This window comes from Neophocaena asiaeorientalis, unplaced genomic scaffold (assembly GCF_003031525.2).
Source record: "Neophocaena asiaeorientalis asiaeorientalis breed wild unplaced genomic scaffold, Neophocaena_asiaeorientalis_V1.1 scaffold675, whole genome shotgun sequence".
Lineage (NCBI taxonomy): Eukaryota > Metazoa > Chordata > Mammalia > Artiodactyla > Phocoenidae > Neophocaena > Neophocaena asiaeorientalis.
The window spans coordinates 315,415-333,937 of NW_020173713.1; the positions used below are offsets into that span (position 1 = coordinate 315,415).

General features: G+C 38.8%; 1 protein-coding gene across 4 annotated transcripts in view; it reads right to left on the reverse strand.

The window, feature by feature from the left end:
• The window catches only part of SHROOM4 (shroom family member 4), a 199,516-nt gene that overhangs the window by 86,105 nt on the left and 94,888 nt on the right, over positions 1–18,523 (reverse strand). For 2 of the 4 annotated variants that reach the window (XM_024750644.1, XM_024750640.1), the window contains exon 2: positions 13,637–13,788. In XM_024750644.1, coding sequence (XP_024606412.1) covers positions 13,637–13,788 — 152 coding nt within the window. Of the gene's footprint in view, positions 1–13,636; positions 13,789–14,680; positions 14,808–18,523 lie in introns of those variants that run through there. The other 2 variants (XM_024750642.1, XM_024750641.1) reach the window with 2 other exon arrangements.

Below are 18,523 nucleotides of genomic sequence, written 5' to 3' on the forward strand. Positions count from 1 at the left end.
CCAAACTAACTCTCAATCTAATTATTGCATCTTTATTTCTTTTCTATACCCAAGACTTATAATTACAATTGACTGCTGGACATTTCTACTAAGAGGTCTTAATAGATACTTCAATCTCTGCCTGTCTAAAACTGAGCTCATTATTTTACTTCCTTCTGATATAATGTATATAAAATACTGGGTCAAATGTGCAGTGTCTAGTAGGGACTCAATAAATCCTAGTTCTTGTAACTCCATCTAGCCTATTAAGCAAGAAACTCTGGATTCATCTTTGACTCATATTTATTTTCTTGAACCCACCACCTCAATTTTCAAGTATTTGGAAGTCTGACAACCCAACACCCCTGGGATTCTCAGCTTTTAATCCTCACTCTGGTAACCCTGATTGCCCTTGCCTGGCACACATTCATTCAATTCAATTAGCTATTCAATGAGTATTGAACTTGTATCCCTACTAGGCACTATGATGGCTATGTCAAAGATACAAGGATAAATAACACATGGACACCACCCAAAATTCATAGGGGGAAATGGATGAGTAAACAGGCTGTTACAATATAGAATAAGCAGTTCTAGACAGAGGAAATCAGCGGGTGTTGTTTATGGGAGGAAAATTTAATACAGTCCAGGGATGAAAGAGCTAAGGAAAGAGTCTTACAAGTGGCAAAGCCTTGGTCAAGTCTTGAGTTAGCTAAGCAAACAAGAGGAGGGAGCAGTCATCATGCCAAGAAGGAGCAGAATGTGAAAAGACACAGAGATATGGGCGATGATGTTATAGTTGGAGAGTACCTGCAGTTGAACATGGGCATAGCATAGATTGGAAGCTTGTGTGGAGATAAATACGGTTATATTCTAAAGGGCCTTGTTCAACCAAATTAAGGAGTTTGGATTTTATCTTAAACATAATAGGGAAGCTTGAAGGGTTGTGGTGAGTAAGGGTTTCATAACCAGATTCAAGTTTAAAAAGAAGACTCTGGTTGTAGAGTGGAGAAGATTCAATTCAGGAGGTGGAGAGCATGGAAAGACTAGAGGTAGATAAACTAGTTGAGGGACTATTGCAGTGAACACATAAGTGAGGAGAAATGTGAGAAATTTTCAGTAGGTAAAAATTGTCAAGACTTGGTCAATTAGATACAGAACTGAGTAGTTGAGAAAACTGAGTTCACTGGGAACTATTTATTTATACAGAGGTACACAGGAGGAGAAGCAGATTTCGTCAGGTGTTGGAGGTGGAGGTTAATAAATTTAATACATACATGTGGAGATTTTGAGATATCTGTGGGGGCATACAAATATCCAGAAAGCAGTGGGATATATGAGAGAGTAGTATGGGATAAAATGAGATATTTAGAAGTCTTACTTGCTAAGTAAAATCATGAGAATGAATTAAACTCACCCAGATTGTACAGTGTGAGAAGAGTAGAGAGCCTTGTGTAGAATTCTGGAGAATATATACTTAAGGGGAGTGGAGGAATAGAAAAGAAAAAAAACAAAGAAAAAATAGGGGAAATATAGTATTACTGGAGCCATAGGAAGAGGGAAATTTTGAGAAGGAAGCAGTGTTCAACAGTGTTAAGTACTGAGGAAAGGCTGTACTGGGTTGAATGGTGTTCCCCCCCAAATTAATGTCCACTCAGAACTTCAAAATGCAAGCATATTTGGAAATAGGGCCTTTGCAGATGTAACTAGTTAAGATGAGGTCATACAAAATTAAGATAAGCCATAAATCCAATAAATGGTGTCCTTATAAGAAGGCCATGCAGACGCAGACACAAATAAATACTATGCACAGAAGGAGGCAGAGATTAAAGTGATGTGCCTATAAGCCAAGGAACACCAAGAGTCGCTGGCGACCACCAGAAACTAGGAAGAGGCAAGGAAAGATTCTTTCCTAGAGTCTTCAGAAAGAGCATGGCCCTGTTAACACCTTGATTTCAGATTTCTAGCCCCCAGAACTGTGAAAGAATTTCTGTTGTTTTAATGTACCCAGTTTGTGGTACATTCGTTATAGCAGCTCTAGCATACTAATGCAGAGGTGAAGTAAGATAAGAATAGGAAAAAGTTCATTGCTTTAAATAATTAACAGGTCACTGGTAATATTGGCCAGAGTCACTTGAGGAACATGGTGAGGGACAGAATTAGATTCTTATGAGTTGTGTTGTGAATGGAAAGTGGAAGAGTAGGAACAGTGAGTGTAGACAAGGTAATTTAGCTATGAAAGAAAAAAAGGGTAATATCTAAAGATAAACATAGGTCTGACAAAGGTTATTTTCAAGATGGGAAAGATCTGAGCCGGTTTGCAGACATAGAAGGTGGACTCAGGGCAAAGAGAAGGATAACAGGCTGATAATATGTGAAAAAAGGAGAGTGGGAATCAAAAGTGAAAAATTTCTCCAGGAAGTAGAGGGGAATGAGGACCAGGCCACAAGTGAAAGAATTGGGTATGTCCAAGTGAGGAGATAAATGTTTCAAATGCATATCCCTTGTTTCAGGGAGATGAGGATAGAAAAAAAGTCCTTTAGATACATCTATACAGGGTCTTCAATGCTGGAATGAAGTGGCTGGACTTAATTCTGGAGACAATTGCATCTTTTTTTGAGAAAGGGAATGACATGACCCAGGCTAAGCACAATTGAGATCTCATAATTCATGAGGTTTACCCAGAGCACAATTACTGCTGATTGAAATGAATACATAGATGTGCTTTAGGGAGATTCATTTGGCAGAATTGCAGAGAATGGGTTAGAGGGCATCCAGACAAGAGGTAATGAGTCCCTGGCAGTAGCAGGAAGAAGGCAAAAGGAGATAGATGAGTTGGATATTAGAAACACTGCAGAAGAAGCTCAGAAAGGGCTTGGGGACTGTTGGGGATGAAACAGGGAATGGAAGAGGATTCTACAGTTGTGAGCTTGACTTACAGGGGTGGGAAATATGCCATGGTCAGAAATAGAGATATTAGGTGGGGAAGTTGGGTGAGGGGTAATACACACTTTGGAATGGAAGTCTGCAGGTCAGAAAGAAGGTAAAGTTGGGCAGAGGTATCTGGCAGTCTCCTGCATCTAGGAGAGAGGTGAAACACTTGGATGTGGATCAATTCATAAAAGAGTTGGCAGAGGGAAAAGATAAGGTAAAGGTTAGGACAGTGAAGGTACTTTGGGTGTAAGAAGATGATGTCTCCCTCAAGTGCAGGAAGGCTTCTTAGAGGTGGTAGCAAATGTGAGACATCCCAGAAATGGTGAAACGAATGCTTAACTGGTAAGCAGAGGCTGCTTGTTTAGTCCTACCTCTGTCACTTCTAAGCTATGTGAACTTAGAGTCTTTTCCTGTCCTGGGCATTTTTTTCACGTATAAAATGGGGTTGCTAAATACCGTGATTAGAGAGACCTCTTTTAGCTCTGACAGTACATTTTCCTTTGATTGCAGCTTGACTTTAGTGTATGGCCAGTCTTTGGTTCAGCAGAGAAAGGTGAAAAACTTTCTAGCTCAAGGAACAACATAGAAAAGGCAGAGAGGCACATGCAAGGAACGAGAAGTAAACTAATTTGGAACTAGTTGTTTTTCACAACTTCTGCTATCCAACCTAATGATTATTCTGGTTGACAATTATTATTATGATTGATAATAACACCTCATCTATGTTGTTAAAAGTGCTAGCCATTAAAAGGAAATCTGTGTGACATAGTTTTAACCAGTATTGTACTCCCTGCTAAAGTCAGTACTGAAGGATAAGGACTGCCATCTTTTTATTTATCAGGAAAAGGAAAAGAACAATCATTAAATCCTACTTTGCTTCAGGTACTTTCATATATTTGACTAAAATGCAATTTCCATGAGGGCAAGATTTTCTCTTTAAATCTACTGTATTAACTGCTGTATCACCAATACTTGGAATAGTGCCTAGAATATAGTTGGCACTCGATAAATATTCTTTGAATGACTTGGGAAAATGTATATATATAAAATCTCATTTAATTCTTACAACAAACTTGCAAAAGAGGCATTAGCATTCTGATTATACAGGAGGGAAAAGAATGGCTAAAAGAAGTTATATAAACTTGTTCAAAGTCATGCTAAGGTCAAACATAATAGACTATAAGCTACATATGGGCAGGGAATGTGTCTGTTTTATTCTTTATGGTATCCCCAGGAGTTAGCTCATTATCTAGATTATAGAAGCACTCAATACATATCTTTCTTAATGCATATGTATAACTGATTCACTTTGCTATACACCTGAAACTAACACAACATTGTAAAGTAACTATACTCTAATAAAAATTTTAAAATATATATCTTTTTATTGAAGTATAGTTCACTTACAATGTTGTGTTAGTTTCTGGTGTACAGCAAAGTGAACATACAAAATATTGAATATAGGTCCTGTGCTATATAGTAGGTCCTTGTTTTTTTTATATATATAGTAGTGTGTATATCTTTTGAATAGGAGGAAGCAAGCAAGCAAACACATACTTGTATGAACACAAATACAATTCATTTTGCCTTATACCAACCACATCATCACCCAAACTCAAAAGAATAATTGAATCTCAAGAATTCATCAGTTGGCCTCACATGTTTGTTGGTTTAAACATTCTGTGATTTTTTTTTTAATGCACTCTCACTTGTAGACAGTGGTGGTTCTCTTTCAGTCCTTTTAACCTTTAGATAGTCTCAAGGTCTTCTTTTTGGAGGATGTTTATACCTTCCTTTTGGAGGATGCTTCTTTTTGGAGGATGCTTTAAACTTTTTCTGTAAAGAGCCAGGTAGTAAGTATTTTAGGCTTTGAGGGCCATATGTCCTCTGACAGAAATACTCAGCTCTGCCATTGTGGTATAAAAGCAACATGTAGATGAATGAAAATGCCTGTATTCCAATAAAACGTTATTTACAAAAACAGGTAGCAGGCCAGATTTTGCCACAGACCATAGTTTACCTATCCCTGTTTTATAATAGTACGTCGATTCTTCCATCTCTTGCCTTTCCAGGACTTCTCTAACACTGTGTCAACTGTGAAGCTCCCCCTATCCTTGGTATATTAATACATGACAGGACAAATACAGTTTTAATGAGTTTTAACAGTTAAACCCCTTCCACTTAATAACTGTAGATGGCAGAGGCATAATCACAACAGAGAAAGATCAGCTAGAGAGGGTGGCAGGTAGCCTGGACAAAGCCCCCAAATATGCTTCCTTCTCCTAATCATGTTGGTAGAAGATCTGGACATCAAGTTTGCAGGAAAAAAAAACAGATTTTTTGGCTTTTTTTCATCAGTGAACCTAGAGTTGATCAGATAAAAACAGGCTCACAAATAACCATATCCATAAGAGACTGAATGCAATCTCATACGCCAATTTAGGTGACCATGAAAACTATCAAGTGGACCAATTACTCATATTCGCTACTTTCTTACTTCCCTACATCAGGATGTGTAAAAAAAAGTCTTGAGTCTTCTTCAAGGAAAAAAAGGGAGAAGACTCAAATCAATAGAAATAGAAATGAAAAAAGAGAAGTAACAACTGACACTGCAGAAATACAAAGGATCATGAGAGATTACTACAAGCAACTACGCCAATAAAATGGACAACCTGGAAGAAATGGACAAATTCTTAGAAATGCACAACCTTCCGAGACTAAACCAGAGTACACTAAGGATGAAAAATCTGAAAGTGAATTTAAGAAAACACTCCCATTTATCACTGCAACCAAAAGAATAAAACATCTAGGAATAAACCTACCTAAGGAGACAAAAGACCTGTATGCAGAAAATTATAAGACACTGATGAAAGAAATTAAAGATGATACAAATAGATGGAGATACATACCAGGTTCTTGGATTGGAAGAAATAACATTGTGAAAATGACTCTACCACCCAAAGCAATATACAGATTCAATGCAATCACTATCAAACTACCACTGGCAAATTTCATACCTTGTATGGAAACACAAAGGACCCCAAATGGAAGAGGATAGGAAGCCCAGAGATAGACCCACGCACATATGGTCACCTTTACTTTGATAAAGGAGGCAAGAATATACAGTGGAGAAAAGACAGCCTCTTCAGTAAGTGGTGCTGGGAAAACTGGACAGCTACATGTAAAAGAATGAAATTAGAACACTCCCTAACACCATACACAAAAACAAACTCAAAATGGATTAAATATCTAAATGCAAGGACATCTCAAAAAAACCCAATCCAAAAATGGGCAGAAGACCTAAATAGACATTTCTCCAAAGAAGATATATAGATTGACAACAAACACATGAAAGAATGCTCAACATCATTAATCATTAGAGAATTGCAAATCAAAACTATAATGAGATATCTCACACCGGTCCGAATGGCCATCATCTAAAAATCTAGAAACAATAAATGCTGGAAACACACCATTGTAAAGCAATTATACTCCAATAAAGATGTTAAAAAAAATTCTGAGTCCTTCTTATGTGCCATAAGGTGTACTAGGTGCTGAGGACACAACAATGAATATGAAGCAGCCGCTCCCCTCATGGTTCTTGTAGTCCAGTGGTCAGCACATTTTTTTCTGTAATGGGCAAAATAATACTTTTTTGGCTTTTCAGTTGTGACAGTTTCTGTCACAACTACTGAGTTGTGCCATCATAGTGTGAAAGCAGCTATAGACAATATGTAAATGAATAGGCATGGCTCTGTTCCAATAAAACTTTATTTATGGACATTGAAATTTGAGTTTCATATAATTTTCACATGTCATAAAATCCTATTCTTTCTTTTCCCCAACCATTTAAAAATACATTTTAAAAAACACTCTTAGTAGCAGGCCATCCCCAAAAAGGTGGTGGGTTGGATTTAGCCCATAGGCTGTAGTTGGCCAACTCCTGGTCTGGTGTAATGGGGAAGATAAACATAGAAACAGATTATTTCAACACAATGTGATAAAACCTACTAGAGTTCTATGGGAGACAGAGAAAGTTCACCTAACTCAACCCAAGGCATCAAAGAAAGTACCCTAGAAACATCCCCAGAGCTGAATCTTAAAGGTCAATATGAAGGCATTAACTAAGGAAAGGAAGAGGAAAGTATGCTCCAATAGAAAACAGAGAATGATCAGAGTCAGAGGTGACAAATAGCATGAAATTCTTGGGGAATGGTATTGCTCTAGCACAAAAGACAAGTGTCAGATGAAGTTGCAGGTATGGGTAGGGATGAAGACATACAATGTCTTATTTACCATGCCTCTGGGCAATGAAGGCCACTTACAAGTTTCCAGGAGGGGATTAATATAATTGAATCTGTATTTTAGATTTACTTCTGTGGCAACACCTTGGCAGACAGATCTGAGACAGTCAAGAGGCTACTGAAATAGTACAGGGGAGAGATGAGAAGGGCAATAGTGGTGAAAATGGAGTGAGGAGTGTAAATTCTGGAAGTGTCTAAGAGGTTAAATCAACATGGCTTAGTGAGGGAGAACAAGGAGTCAAAAATGACTCAGGTTTCTCACTTGGATGGCTAGATGGATGAAAGTACCACCAACTGCTATTGGAAAGGGAGAGAGTTTTATAAACCAGATAATGAGTTCAGATTTACACACATTGCCTTTCAGTTCCTGCTGGGTTTTCCTGTAGAGATGTTTACCAGGCTGCTATGCATATGAGCTTTGGGGAGAGATCAGAACTAGAGATATAGTCGTGAGCACAGAATAGTGGAAAATGATATTTGAGGGCTAGATATTGAAGAGCAGCTGTAAAGGGAATGGGGTATGTGAAAGCTAGAAGGAGTAAGGTTGTTATCAGAGAGTTGAATTTAATCTTTCTCAGCTGATTCCTGAGAATTAAGCCCGAAGCCCTCAAGACAGTGGTTCTCAAACTGTAAGCTTCACACCTGGAAAGCTTGTTAAAACATATTGCTGAGTACCACGCTCAGAGTTTTGATTCAGTAGGTCTATGGTAATGCCCAATAATTTGCATTTCTAACAAGTTTCTAAGTGATGCTCTCCAGTAAGAAACACAGCCCTGAAGAATCCATTGTATGTAATGAATTAACTTCTCTCTTCTGCATCTAGCACACTCCTAGTTATGTGCCATCCTTGGGAAAACTGAGATAATGGTCACTCAACTTATTTTCTTTCTTCTGTGATTCAGATAAGGAACTCCAATGGAGAAAGACTGGAAGGTGTCAGGGTTCCATGATTGAGTCACCAGACTGTAGCCTAGATTAGACATTCAATAAATATTTGTTGACTGAAAGGTTGGCACAGTCCATGGTACAGTCAGGGGAGTGAGCTGCTGATATAGAAGGGTTTATCTTTGAAGTTGAGATCAAGGACCCATAAGACTAAAGTTTGTGATTCTTTACAAGAACAATGAAATCTTTCAGTATGACAGCAGAAACTGGGGTAGAGAAGATGATGGTGAAGCAGGTGCCAAAGTATAAAACAGAAGTGGGAGAATGACCTGCAGGCTGATAGATGACATTGGTAAGGAAATGAAAATGATAAAGCCTGCTTGTTTGAATTTCAAAAGGGATTTTTGTGTGAGTTTAGAAGAATAATGGTTTAGAAGTTGTCTGTGGAAAGCATGCCTAAACCAGGGCATGTGTATATACTATCCATCAAATTGTGTCTTAATTTTATCATTACAACAGTGCCCTGAGACTTTACCCATGTGATAAAAAATAGCGTCTACACATTTTCTCCTTCTGGACAGTTTTGTAATTTCCAGCATAAACTTCTTGCTTTCATACATATTTCCTACTAAGGTCATTTCTAAGAATTGTATGTGTTTGGTTGCTATTGTGAATGGCATATATTTCTCCTTATAGCTCCTCATTGGTTAATGTGGTCTACTTTTAAATTAAATTTGTGCTTCTTTGACTTATCCTTTGAACTGGTTGTAACACCTTACAATATCCTTATTACTGTTAAATAAAAATCTTTAACACGTTCATTTTTCTATCGCTATGAGTTAAGATTTTATCTTTTTAAAAATTATCTTTTAACATTTGCAATGAATTGTTATTGTCCAACATTACTGAAGTAGATTTGATAGAATTTCATTCATAGGTTTTCCATCTAAGTTCAAAAATTGGATAGAGGGCTTCCCTGGTGGCACAGTGGTTGGGAGTTTGCCTGCCGATGCAGGGGACACGGGTTTGTGCCCCGGTCTGGGAGGATCCCGCATGCTGCGGAGCAGCTGGGCCCGTGAGCCATAGCCACTGGGCCTGCGCGTCCGGAGCCTGTGCTCCGCAGTGGGAGTGGCCACGGCAGTGAGAGGCCCGCATACCGAAAAAAAAAAAAAACTGGATAGAATGTTCTTTTTGGAGCAGTTTGTCAGATGTTGGTATCAGAGTGATGCTACCTTCAAAACCAATGTGAATAACTCTTCAAGATGTTCAACTGTATAACACTGCTATAGAATTGAATTTGTCTATTCCTAGAAAGTTTGAAGGAACTCGCTGGTAAATACATCTGACCTTAAAGTATTTGTAGAAGTTTCTCTTTGATGATTGTTTTCAATGTTTCTACAATTACAGGTCCATTTAGTTTGCAACTTCTCAATAATGCTTGCCATTTAATATTTATTAGATATTTTAAATTTCTCTGAGATTTTCAAATTTATTAAGGTACAATTTAGTAGTATCCTAAAATTTAAGAAACCTTTGTATTTGCTCTTGTATTCCATTTATCACTTAAATTTTATTTATAATTCATCATTGTTTTCTTGATTAAATTTGCTAGAGGCTTATCTACTTAATTCATCCCCCCATTAAAAAAACCCTACCCGTCGGCTTCATATTATATTGGATTCTTAGTCACATAATTTCATTCTTCATATTTAATAATGAAATATTTAAGGCTATAAATTTACTCCTGAATATTGCTCTCAAAGATTTGATAAGTCGTGATCTCGTTTTTGTTATTTTTTATTAGTCTGCCAGTGTTTCTTTGAGCTAATACTTGCATATAAATTGTGTTCTGAAATATTCATGCAGTTGAAGACTTTTGTTTAAATTTGTTTTCAAGTTTATAAAAGTTTTACATTATCATCAGAGAACAGAGAAAGTGTGTCTACTTGCAAGAGTTTGCAAAGGTTTTCTTTGTGGCATATCAATGATCATTTTTTTAAATGTTACCAGAATATTTGAAAATATAGTGTATTCACTGTCTATAGAATACAGTTTTTGACATTTATTAATTAGACCCTAGGAATTATGGTTTTCAAACTTTTAAAGTATATATTTTAGGTCTACTTTATCTGATATAGTTAAATTATGTTAAAGTTTCCCATGTAGACATTTATATAATTTTTCTTCTTTTATTGCAGGTTTTTTCTTTACATATTTAGATCCTTTTTTTTTCTCAAAGAATGGTTTCATGAATACAAATCCTTAATATAGTCTGTATCTTCTATCTCTTGGGACCAATGTGATTGTATGGTTATTGGTCCTGTTTTGTTTTCTTTTTTTCAAATAGATAAGTGACATGATTAGATGCTTATTTGGAGAATGGATTGATTGGAAGGAGGTGAGACTACAAGATTAGAAGCCAGTAAGAAGACTATTACAATGGTCCAGGTAAGAAATGATGAACAATTGGATTAAGACAAGGGCTACAGAGAGGTTTTTAGCAAGTAGAATAATCAAGACTTGGAATAACTTGGATTGAAGTGGCTTGAGGCAAGTGAGAAGAGTTGAGGGCAACACCTAGATTTATGCCTTAGTTAACCATTATCTAAAGAGCAATATAGGAGGAAGAGCTGGGCTGGCTTTTCAGAGTAAGCCATTTTCTGAAGTTCCTTCTTTATATTCATCCACAAACACTCAAGCTCAGACCTAAAGCTCAGTGTTGAATCTTTGTCAGTTGATTGCTTTACTCAAACCAAAGACTTTCTACCTTAGTATAAAACACTAGGCTAAATATTAAATTTCATGGAGATCACATTTCTTTTATGTGCTGAGAGCTCTTTCATAAATTAGAAGAATAACTTGGACCAGGAAAGAAGGAATAATGTCCTACACCATCCCCAGGGTAGTCCATAGGTGAAGGTTAAGTTTTCCACAAGAGGGCAGCATCACCTAATAAATTATGTCATTGAACGCCTCCTCCAATCGGGGTTGAGACGGGGAAGCTGAAAGGGTAGACAACGTAGGTTCTGGGAGCCATAGGACCTGCCACACCATGAAAACCAAAGGGCCCGATTATCTCCAAGGCCATAATTATAGCCACTCTTAAGTGACTGGTAGTGGCAGATGTCACCACAGTAGGGAGAAAGAAGACATGGAGCTCACCAAGGGAGGATGAGTGAGTGACACACCTGAACACTCTCATTCTTAGGACTGGTTCAGAAGCCAATACGGATCATGTCTACGTTCCTTCTAAGTGCTGGTACCTCTGTATAACCAATATTTCTCAAGGGGCTTTATTTCCTGTCAGATCTTTTTCACCCCTAATGGTTTCCCAGCAAATCTTGTCTCTGAAGGTTAGGTTGCAAAGCACAATACAGTTTGATGATCTCCTTATTTCATAATGGTGTTTGGTTACCAATTATGCTTCTTTTATACCCTAGGGAAAGGAATGGGACTGAAATTCACTGAGAACCTATTATGTTAAAGGCATTTTACATAAATTGCCTCACTTAATCGTAATCCTACTATATAGGAACTATTATTTCCCATGTGACAGAACCAGGAAGTAGCATACATGTGTCTATCTGATTCTAAAACAAAAACTTCTAAATTCACCAAGCTGCCCCTTTAAGAAGCCTTATTTAAAACCTAAATTATGACCTATCCAATACTGAGTCAGTGACAATGTGTCTATTGTATAAGACATTATTTAACATGTCACCTCTTACCTAGGTACATGGGCAGGCATGGCTTAGTCTTATGTAGCAGCAGGTAATATAATAAATCAATGGGATCCTATATAACTTCACCCTTACTAACTCAAAATCTTTCCCCCTAAGTATTCTCTCCTCAGGATAAATCATTTGCATATAGAGCAGGAGAACAATGGAAAAATTAAAGATGGCTTCTGTGTTTCTGGCTTGGTTGACTAAGGGCATGGTGGTCCCAGTCACTGAGATAAGGAGCTTGTGCATGTTGTGTGTGAAAATGCTTCTGATACATCTAAGTATAAATGTCTAATAGAAGTTGGTTATAGGGGTCTGGGGCGTTAGAGATCTAGTCATCCACACACAGATGATCATTGAAACTCGGGGACCGGGTGAGATTTTCCATGGTATATTGATGAAATTAGAAAGGGTAGAACTAGGGGAAACACCAACATTTAAGGGATGGGCAGAGGAAGAGAAGGTGGTAGAGGAACCTCATTTTAAAAAGTGAACAGAGAGATAGAAAAAGAACAAGGAAATGGGGTATCTTGAAAGCAAGAAAGGAGAGTTTCACAAAGAAGGGTATAATCCAGAGCAACAATGTCAAACGCCATATGTAAGTCATATATGATAAAGACTAGAAATAACCCATTGACTCTGACAACTAGGAGGTTATACATATATTTTGACAGAGTAGTTTCAGTGGACTTCTGGGAGTCAAATTCAGACTGCAGTGGGTGGAAAGCTAAACGGTAGGTGAAGGTAGGTGAAGTAGAAACAGTGAGTATAGACTCGCCTTTTGAGAGACTGAATATGAACAAAAAGAAGAAGATGGGGCAGAAGCCAGAGGGGGAAGTATGATTACAGGAAGACACAAAATTTTTTCTAATAAAAATAATTAAGATGGAAAAACTTAGGCATGTGTATAGGATAAAGGAAACTAACAGAAAGGGAGAAGTATGAGCTCCAGGAGTAGAAAACAAAGATACAGCAGCAAAATGAAAGAAAGACCTATGGTAAGCTCACCTATAGGTGGATGCTTTGGCAGCAGTAGAATGACTGTCCTTATCTTCCAAATATGTCCTTGTCTTCCTCCTGCTTGTGCCACTCTACTTACTTAGAAAGCTTTTCCCCTCCTGATGGTTTCTTTGTCAAATTCTACCTGTCTTTTAGCTTAGATTCCACCTCCTCTATGAAGTCTTACCCTAACCATCTCTTCTGACGTGCTTTCTCTTTCTCTTGAACTCTAATAGCAATTTCTGTCTGAACAATTCATTTGACAATCACCCTTCACCCTGTGGAATCTCCTTTACAGCTTTCTTTAAAAAAATGTATTGCTAATTAATTTGTCTTATGTGTGTCTTTTCTCCCCTGTTAGACTGTACACTCCTCAAGGGCAGGCTTCCTGTCTTAGAGTTTGCCACAGCCTCCAGAGTGCCTACCATGGCTGGGAGTAGGATCTCTTTAAATCTATGTGGTTCAGCAGTGGCAGCCTTTTATGAAGGAGGATACAGAAAAACACTGGGTTAGGTAGGCCCTTGGTGTGTATTGAGTCATTCAGTTCTCTCAAAAGCAAATGAGGAGAGTGAGTCTTTCAGAGGTAAAATAAATTTATGCAAGATACATGGGTAGTATGAGATAGTGCCAGGATTTGAACCAAAGGCCCTTTCTCTTATGCCATTCTGCTTCAGTTGTCTGCAAAATTCTGTTCACATGAAACACCTCTTTCCTTGATATTGATAGAGACATGCCTCTATTGAGGCTTTTCTACCAACCAAGTGGTTTCAGCGGCCCATGCACCTAATAGCAAATCTCCCTGTGCCTTACCTCCTGACAATCAGCTTGAGGATCCGGAAGGAGCCTTTGATGAGGATGAGGGCCTCTTGGCGGGAGCCATACAATGGTGTGCCATTGATATTCACCAGCTCATCACCAGTCCTCATCTTCTGCGACAAGGCTGCCTTGCCTCCATCTTCAATCTGTGTTGCAGAGGACAAAAAAGAAAGCAGGTGGTGAGGCGATTCCTTCCCCCAAATTCTACTTCCTGGCTCCTCCCAACTTCTGAGCCACAAATAGTCCTGGGGGATGGCACCAAGACGCTCCAGGGAGCAGCTAAGAAGCTGATTATAGGCCATTATTTACTGAAGGCAAAGCTTGGGCAAGCCCTTGAGGAAGAAAACAACACAGATATAATGCAATCTTTGCCTGGAGGAACCAACAGTCCATTTGGGGAGACAAGTACTTCTAAATAAGAAAACGATGTTCGAAGGAACTCCACAGTGTGGGCATGGAATAGCAAATTGTGCACACAAATTAGAGCCAGAAGAACTAGGATTCAGCAAAATGACCTTTGGCAAGTCCTTCTCTCTTTGGGCAGGTTCTGAAGTCTGACAAGCTTGAGTGTGAATCTTGGCTCTAGTACTTCCTAGCTCTGTGACTCCAAGCAAGTTACCTAATATCTCCATGTCTCAATGGCCCCATATGTGAAATACAGATAATAAGCATCCCTACCTCACAGGGTTGTTAGTATGTGAAGGATCTGGGAGCAAGGGGTTGACTCTGAAGACCTTGAAGGTGGCTTCCAGCTCAACCTTCTGTGAGTGGAATTGCAAATCCAAAAGATACAAAGTAACTGATCATTTATCTATATCTCTTCAACAAGTATGTTGTTGACAGTGGGCACTGACCAAATGCTGGGAACATGGGTGTTCACTGTTCCACCATAGCCTACAGTATTTCCATTGGTCAAGGGCAATCTTGGCAGGAATGTAGTCAGGCTGGGGCGTGGGCATTGAAAGCAAAGGAAGAAATAATAGCCACTAGGGTAGGCAAAAGCAAAGCAAAGCAGAATGTTCCCCCAAGGATCCTTACTTACGGCTACTTTTGTATGTGACATTTCTTCTACTACAAAGGTGAGTTCCACCTATTGGAACATCAATTCCATCCATGGTGGTAGGAGTCATCTCATCCATCCATTAATCCATCCTCAAGATTTTGGTTAATTTCTAGTATGCAGGGGACAACGTGCTTAGTGCTAGAGATACAGAAATGAACAAAGTACACATAGCTCCCAGATTCAGGGGTGGGTTACCATCTAAAGTTCATATGTCCATGGAGATGGACAGGTGAAAAAAGGTCCAACCCACTAATGGAATCAGGAAGAGGTGTTTGTTTGTTTCTCTCAGAAGCAAAAGATTTGAGGATGATTAAACCATACAATTCTTAGGGAAAGGCAGGTTCTAAATGGCGCAACTAAGGGCTGGTCTTTGCTGCAGGTGTTTTTACATTTACTTCTACTCTTGTTCCAATCTTTCTTTCAGTCCTTTATAGCATCCCTCCAATCTATCCCCACACCATGTAAGTTAGAATATTGCTGAGCTTTAGGTTGGCCAGCTCATGTGCAATTTGGCAGATGAGACCTCCTGAGTTCAGAAAAATATGTTAATTCAGGATTTTAAAAATCCCATCAAATAAATTGAAATTCTGAGTTAAATCACAGACTGTTATTAAATTTATTGCTGCTAACCCAACAATTTTTTTTAATTAACCTTTGTCTGACAAATCTTAGGTTAGCCAAGTGACATTGAATATATATATACCTTTGTTCCAATACCTGGGCCACCACTCAAGACAAAACAAGCCAATATTGGTAAATGGGGAACAACTCTCAGCAAATTAAGTAGGATCACACCCCTATTTCCATTGTCATTATCATTATTACTTCACAGTCACTGCTACCAAAAGAAAAAGAAGAAGCAAAGTGCTGTACTTGAATTTCAGAAGTTCTGTTTGAATGATTCATTCCTTTGGCATCCATGGAAGGCCCTCAGCATCAGGCAGGACTTTCAACAGGCATCATCAGCCATTTGAAAGGGCTTCCTTAGGCTAACAAAGAACCACAAACAAGAGTCTAACTAATGAATGTTAATAGATATTTCCTGTTGATGTACATTAGTCTTAATTCACTCTACCCATTTTTAAATTCATATAACTCAATTATCCATATTACTGTTAACCGTGGCAAGTCTTTCCTTCAATATGTATTGATATTAAGTACCACCTCAGGTTAATTAAGCACTTTGTTACATCAATAAGATTTGTTTATTCTAGACCAGAAAATGAAAGAGGGGTACCTTTTAAACTAAAATGCTTAATTATGGCTGCAGCAAAAGATCAGGCATTTTGCATTCCCTACTGCCACTTTGTTTGCCACTATCTGAATCCTTGCAGGGACTCTTTCTTGGACTATAGCCTCAAGCCAATTGTCCATGCCCCTTTTTCTGTTCCATGCCCCTTTTTCTGTTCCATGTCCTTTCTCAGTCACCAGCAGCATCACCTTCAGAACATGAATAATAATAACTCCATTTTAGCACAAGTTTGAGGGTTCGCAGACAACAAACCAGCAAATTATGGCACCAAATCCCAAAGTACAGACAGGTCCAGATCAGGAAATGAAACTCCATTTGGCTGAAGAGCTCTTGGACTATACCCCAAACTAGCCCTTTCCCAAACCCAGGGCATTTACTGAGCTATACAACAGATTCCTTCTTATTCCTCCTAACTTTTGGACTCTTTTAAAAAGTATTGCTCACAGGTCTTCCTCCTCCCCCCCCTCCACCTCTAGATTCCTGGGATCCAGCATGTCTTCCATTTATTGTTTGGCATCCTAACAGCCAGTTCTCCAGGTCGACGGCTCAACCACATTATTTGTTTATATAGAAGATAAAGCAGCTGTTCATTTTTCTAGCAAGGAAAAGGAATGAAAAGGAAAGGGAAGGGAAGGGAGGGGAGGGGAGGGGAAAGGAAGAAGGGTGGGGAGGGGAAGGGAAGAAGGAAGGGAGGGGAAACAATATGTATATTCTCCTATAAAAGATTTTTTTTCCCTTCCCACTGTGCCACTCGTAACTCTGGCTGGGGCACAGAAGAGGTGTTAATCAACAAACATGTTGAGAATAACATGTCCTTCTTGAGAGGGCTGTATAGCATCATTTGATGCTGTCCATTCAGTAAGGCTGGTCAACTTTCCAGCTCTTCCTGAATCAGCCCTTCAGGGTGGCTTTCTTGTTTCATTTGAAGTGTTGTGAGTTCTCAGATTGGACCCAGACGCATTGGAATGTCAGTATAAACACACACTACAAAGCCCAATGTAAACGATGGTTAACTTATGTGTCATTTTGGATTATCCAAGTGATTGCTGGGCTAGCAGTGAGTGGTCCAAGTAATTGAAAATTGATTGCATAAAGGTCATATAGCCAAAAGCCAGCTGTTGCCTGGAAAGTTGGGAAGAGCTGACTGACCTTGGACAAGTCCCTTTCCCCTCTTTTGGCCTCTTTCACCCTTACTGGTAAAACATGGGGGTCTGACTAGATGGTCTCTGACGACCTGTGGAGCTCTGACATTCAGTGACCTGTGTACAGTTAGCAAAGTCATGCATTACCATTCTGCTGACACAGATAATCCCACTGTGCTTTGCCTTCACCTATGTTTCACTCCTTCGAAACTAATCAACATCCATCTCTCATTTCCCTGTGGTCTTTATCCATTGTTTCAGAGTGGCCCATCAAGGTTTGAACACTTATAAAAGCACAGTTGGGACACTGAGAGAAAGAGATTCCTGAAGCCCCATTTTGTGCTAATGAGCTGATGAATTGGAAATTTTTGATGGATCTTCTATGAAGCATGAAGTGCTCTAATAACTGTCAACAAAGTGACAAATTGGCCGCTTGAGAGTAAAGGCAAAGGAAAATGGACCTAACAGTACTTACTGGCTTTCTAGTAGCTTTTATACTAAATAAAAGATACTAGCAGATACCTGCTTGGGTCTCTTGACTAAACTAGGAAATATGAGAAAGTGAAGGAAAGAAAAGTTAAGCCAGGTTTATCTTGGGGGAAAAATGCATCAGCAGGAGACATACCATCTGCAACAATAAACAGCAAGTATTGAATGCTTATTACAATAGTGTAAGAGCAGTATTAAAAGTCAATGGCATGATTGTGAATACCTCTGCTTGCTACAAGAAATTTATTGGAAAAACTAGGCATTAACTGAAACTTTGTTGGCCAGTTCTAGGAGCTTCTGGCCAAATTATGCCACGGCACACGTTCCGCAGGATGTTCCGGCATTCCACGGGTTCATCTGGTTGGCTGAATCCACAGATGCAAAATCCCATGCATGGGGGGACCACCTGTAAGGTACCTGAGCTTCCATGGATTTTGGTATCCACGTGGGGGTCCTAGAACCAATCTCTCACGGATACCTAGGGACCATTGTACCCGCCTGTTCTCTTACCTCCACCAGCGTGTCCATTGTCTAAGAAGGCAAATAACATAGTTAATTGTATGAACTGATTTTTTTTACTACATAAATGGAAAAGGTCCACCTAGAATACAATAGTTATATTGCTTTTTAAAAATAAGTATATCCTCTGAATGTCTTTTTATCACTTTTTGAAAGATTTTCAAGTTTTTAGTAACACTCCAGACACCAATTCAGCAATTTGGCCTTTTCTGGGGAATCAATAGAGAGAAAATGTAGAGATGGAGATAATCTGTCTTTGAGAAGTTTAACTATTAGGAAGTAGGATCATCAAATAATAAAGTCTGTGCTTATTCTGAAACTTAGTTTGACTTGAACAGACCACAAGTTGGGGGCTGTTTCTGATCTGCCCTCTCTTACCCCATTGGTAGCCCTTAGAATCTGATCATGCTAGGAGA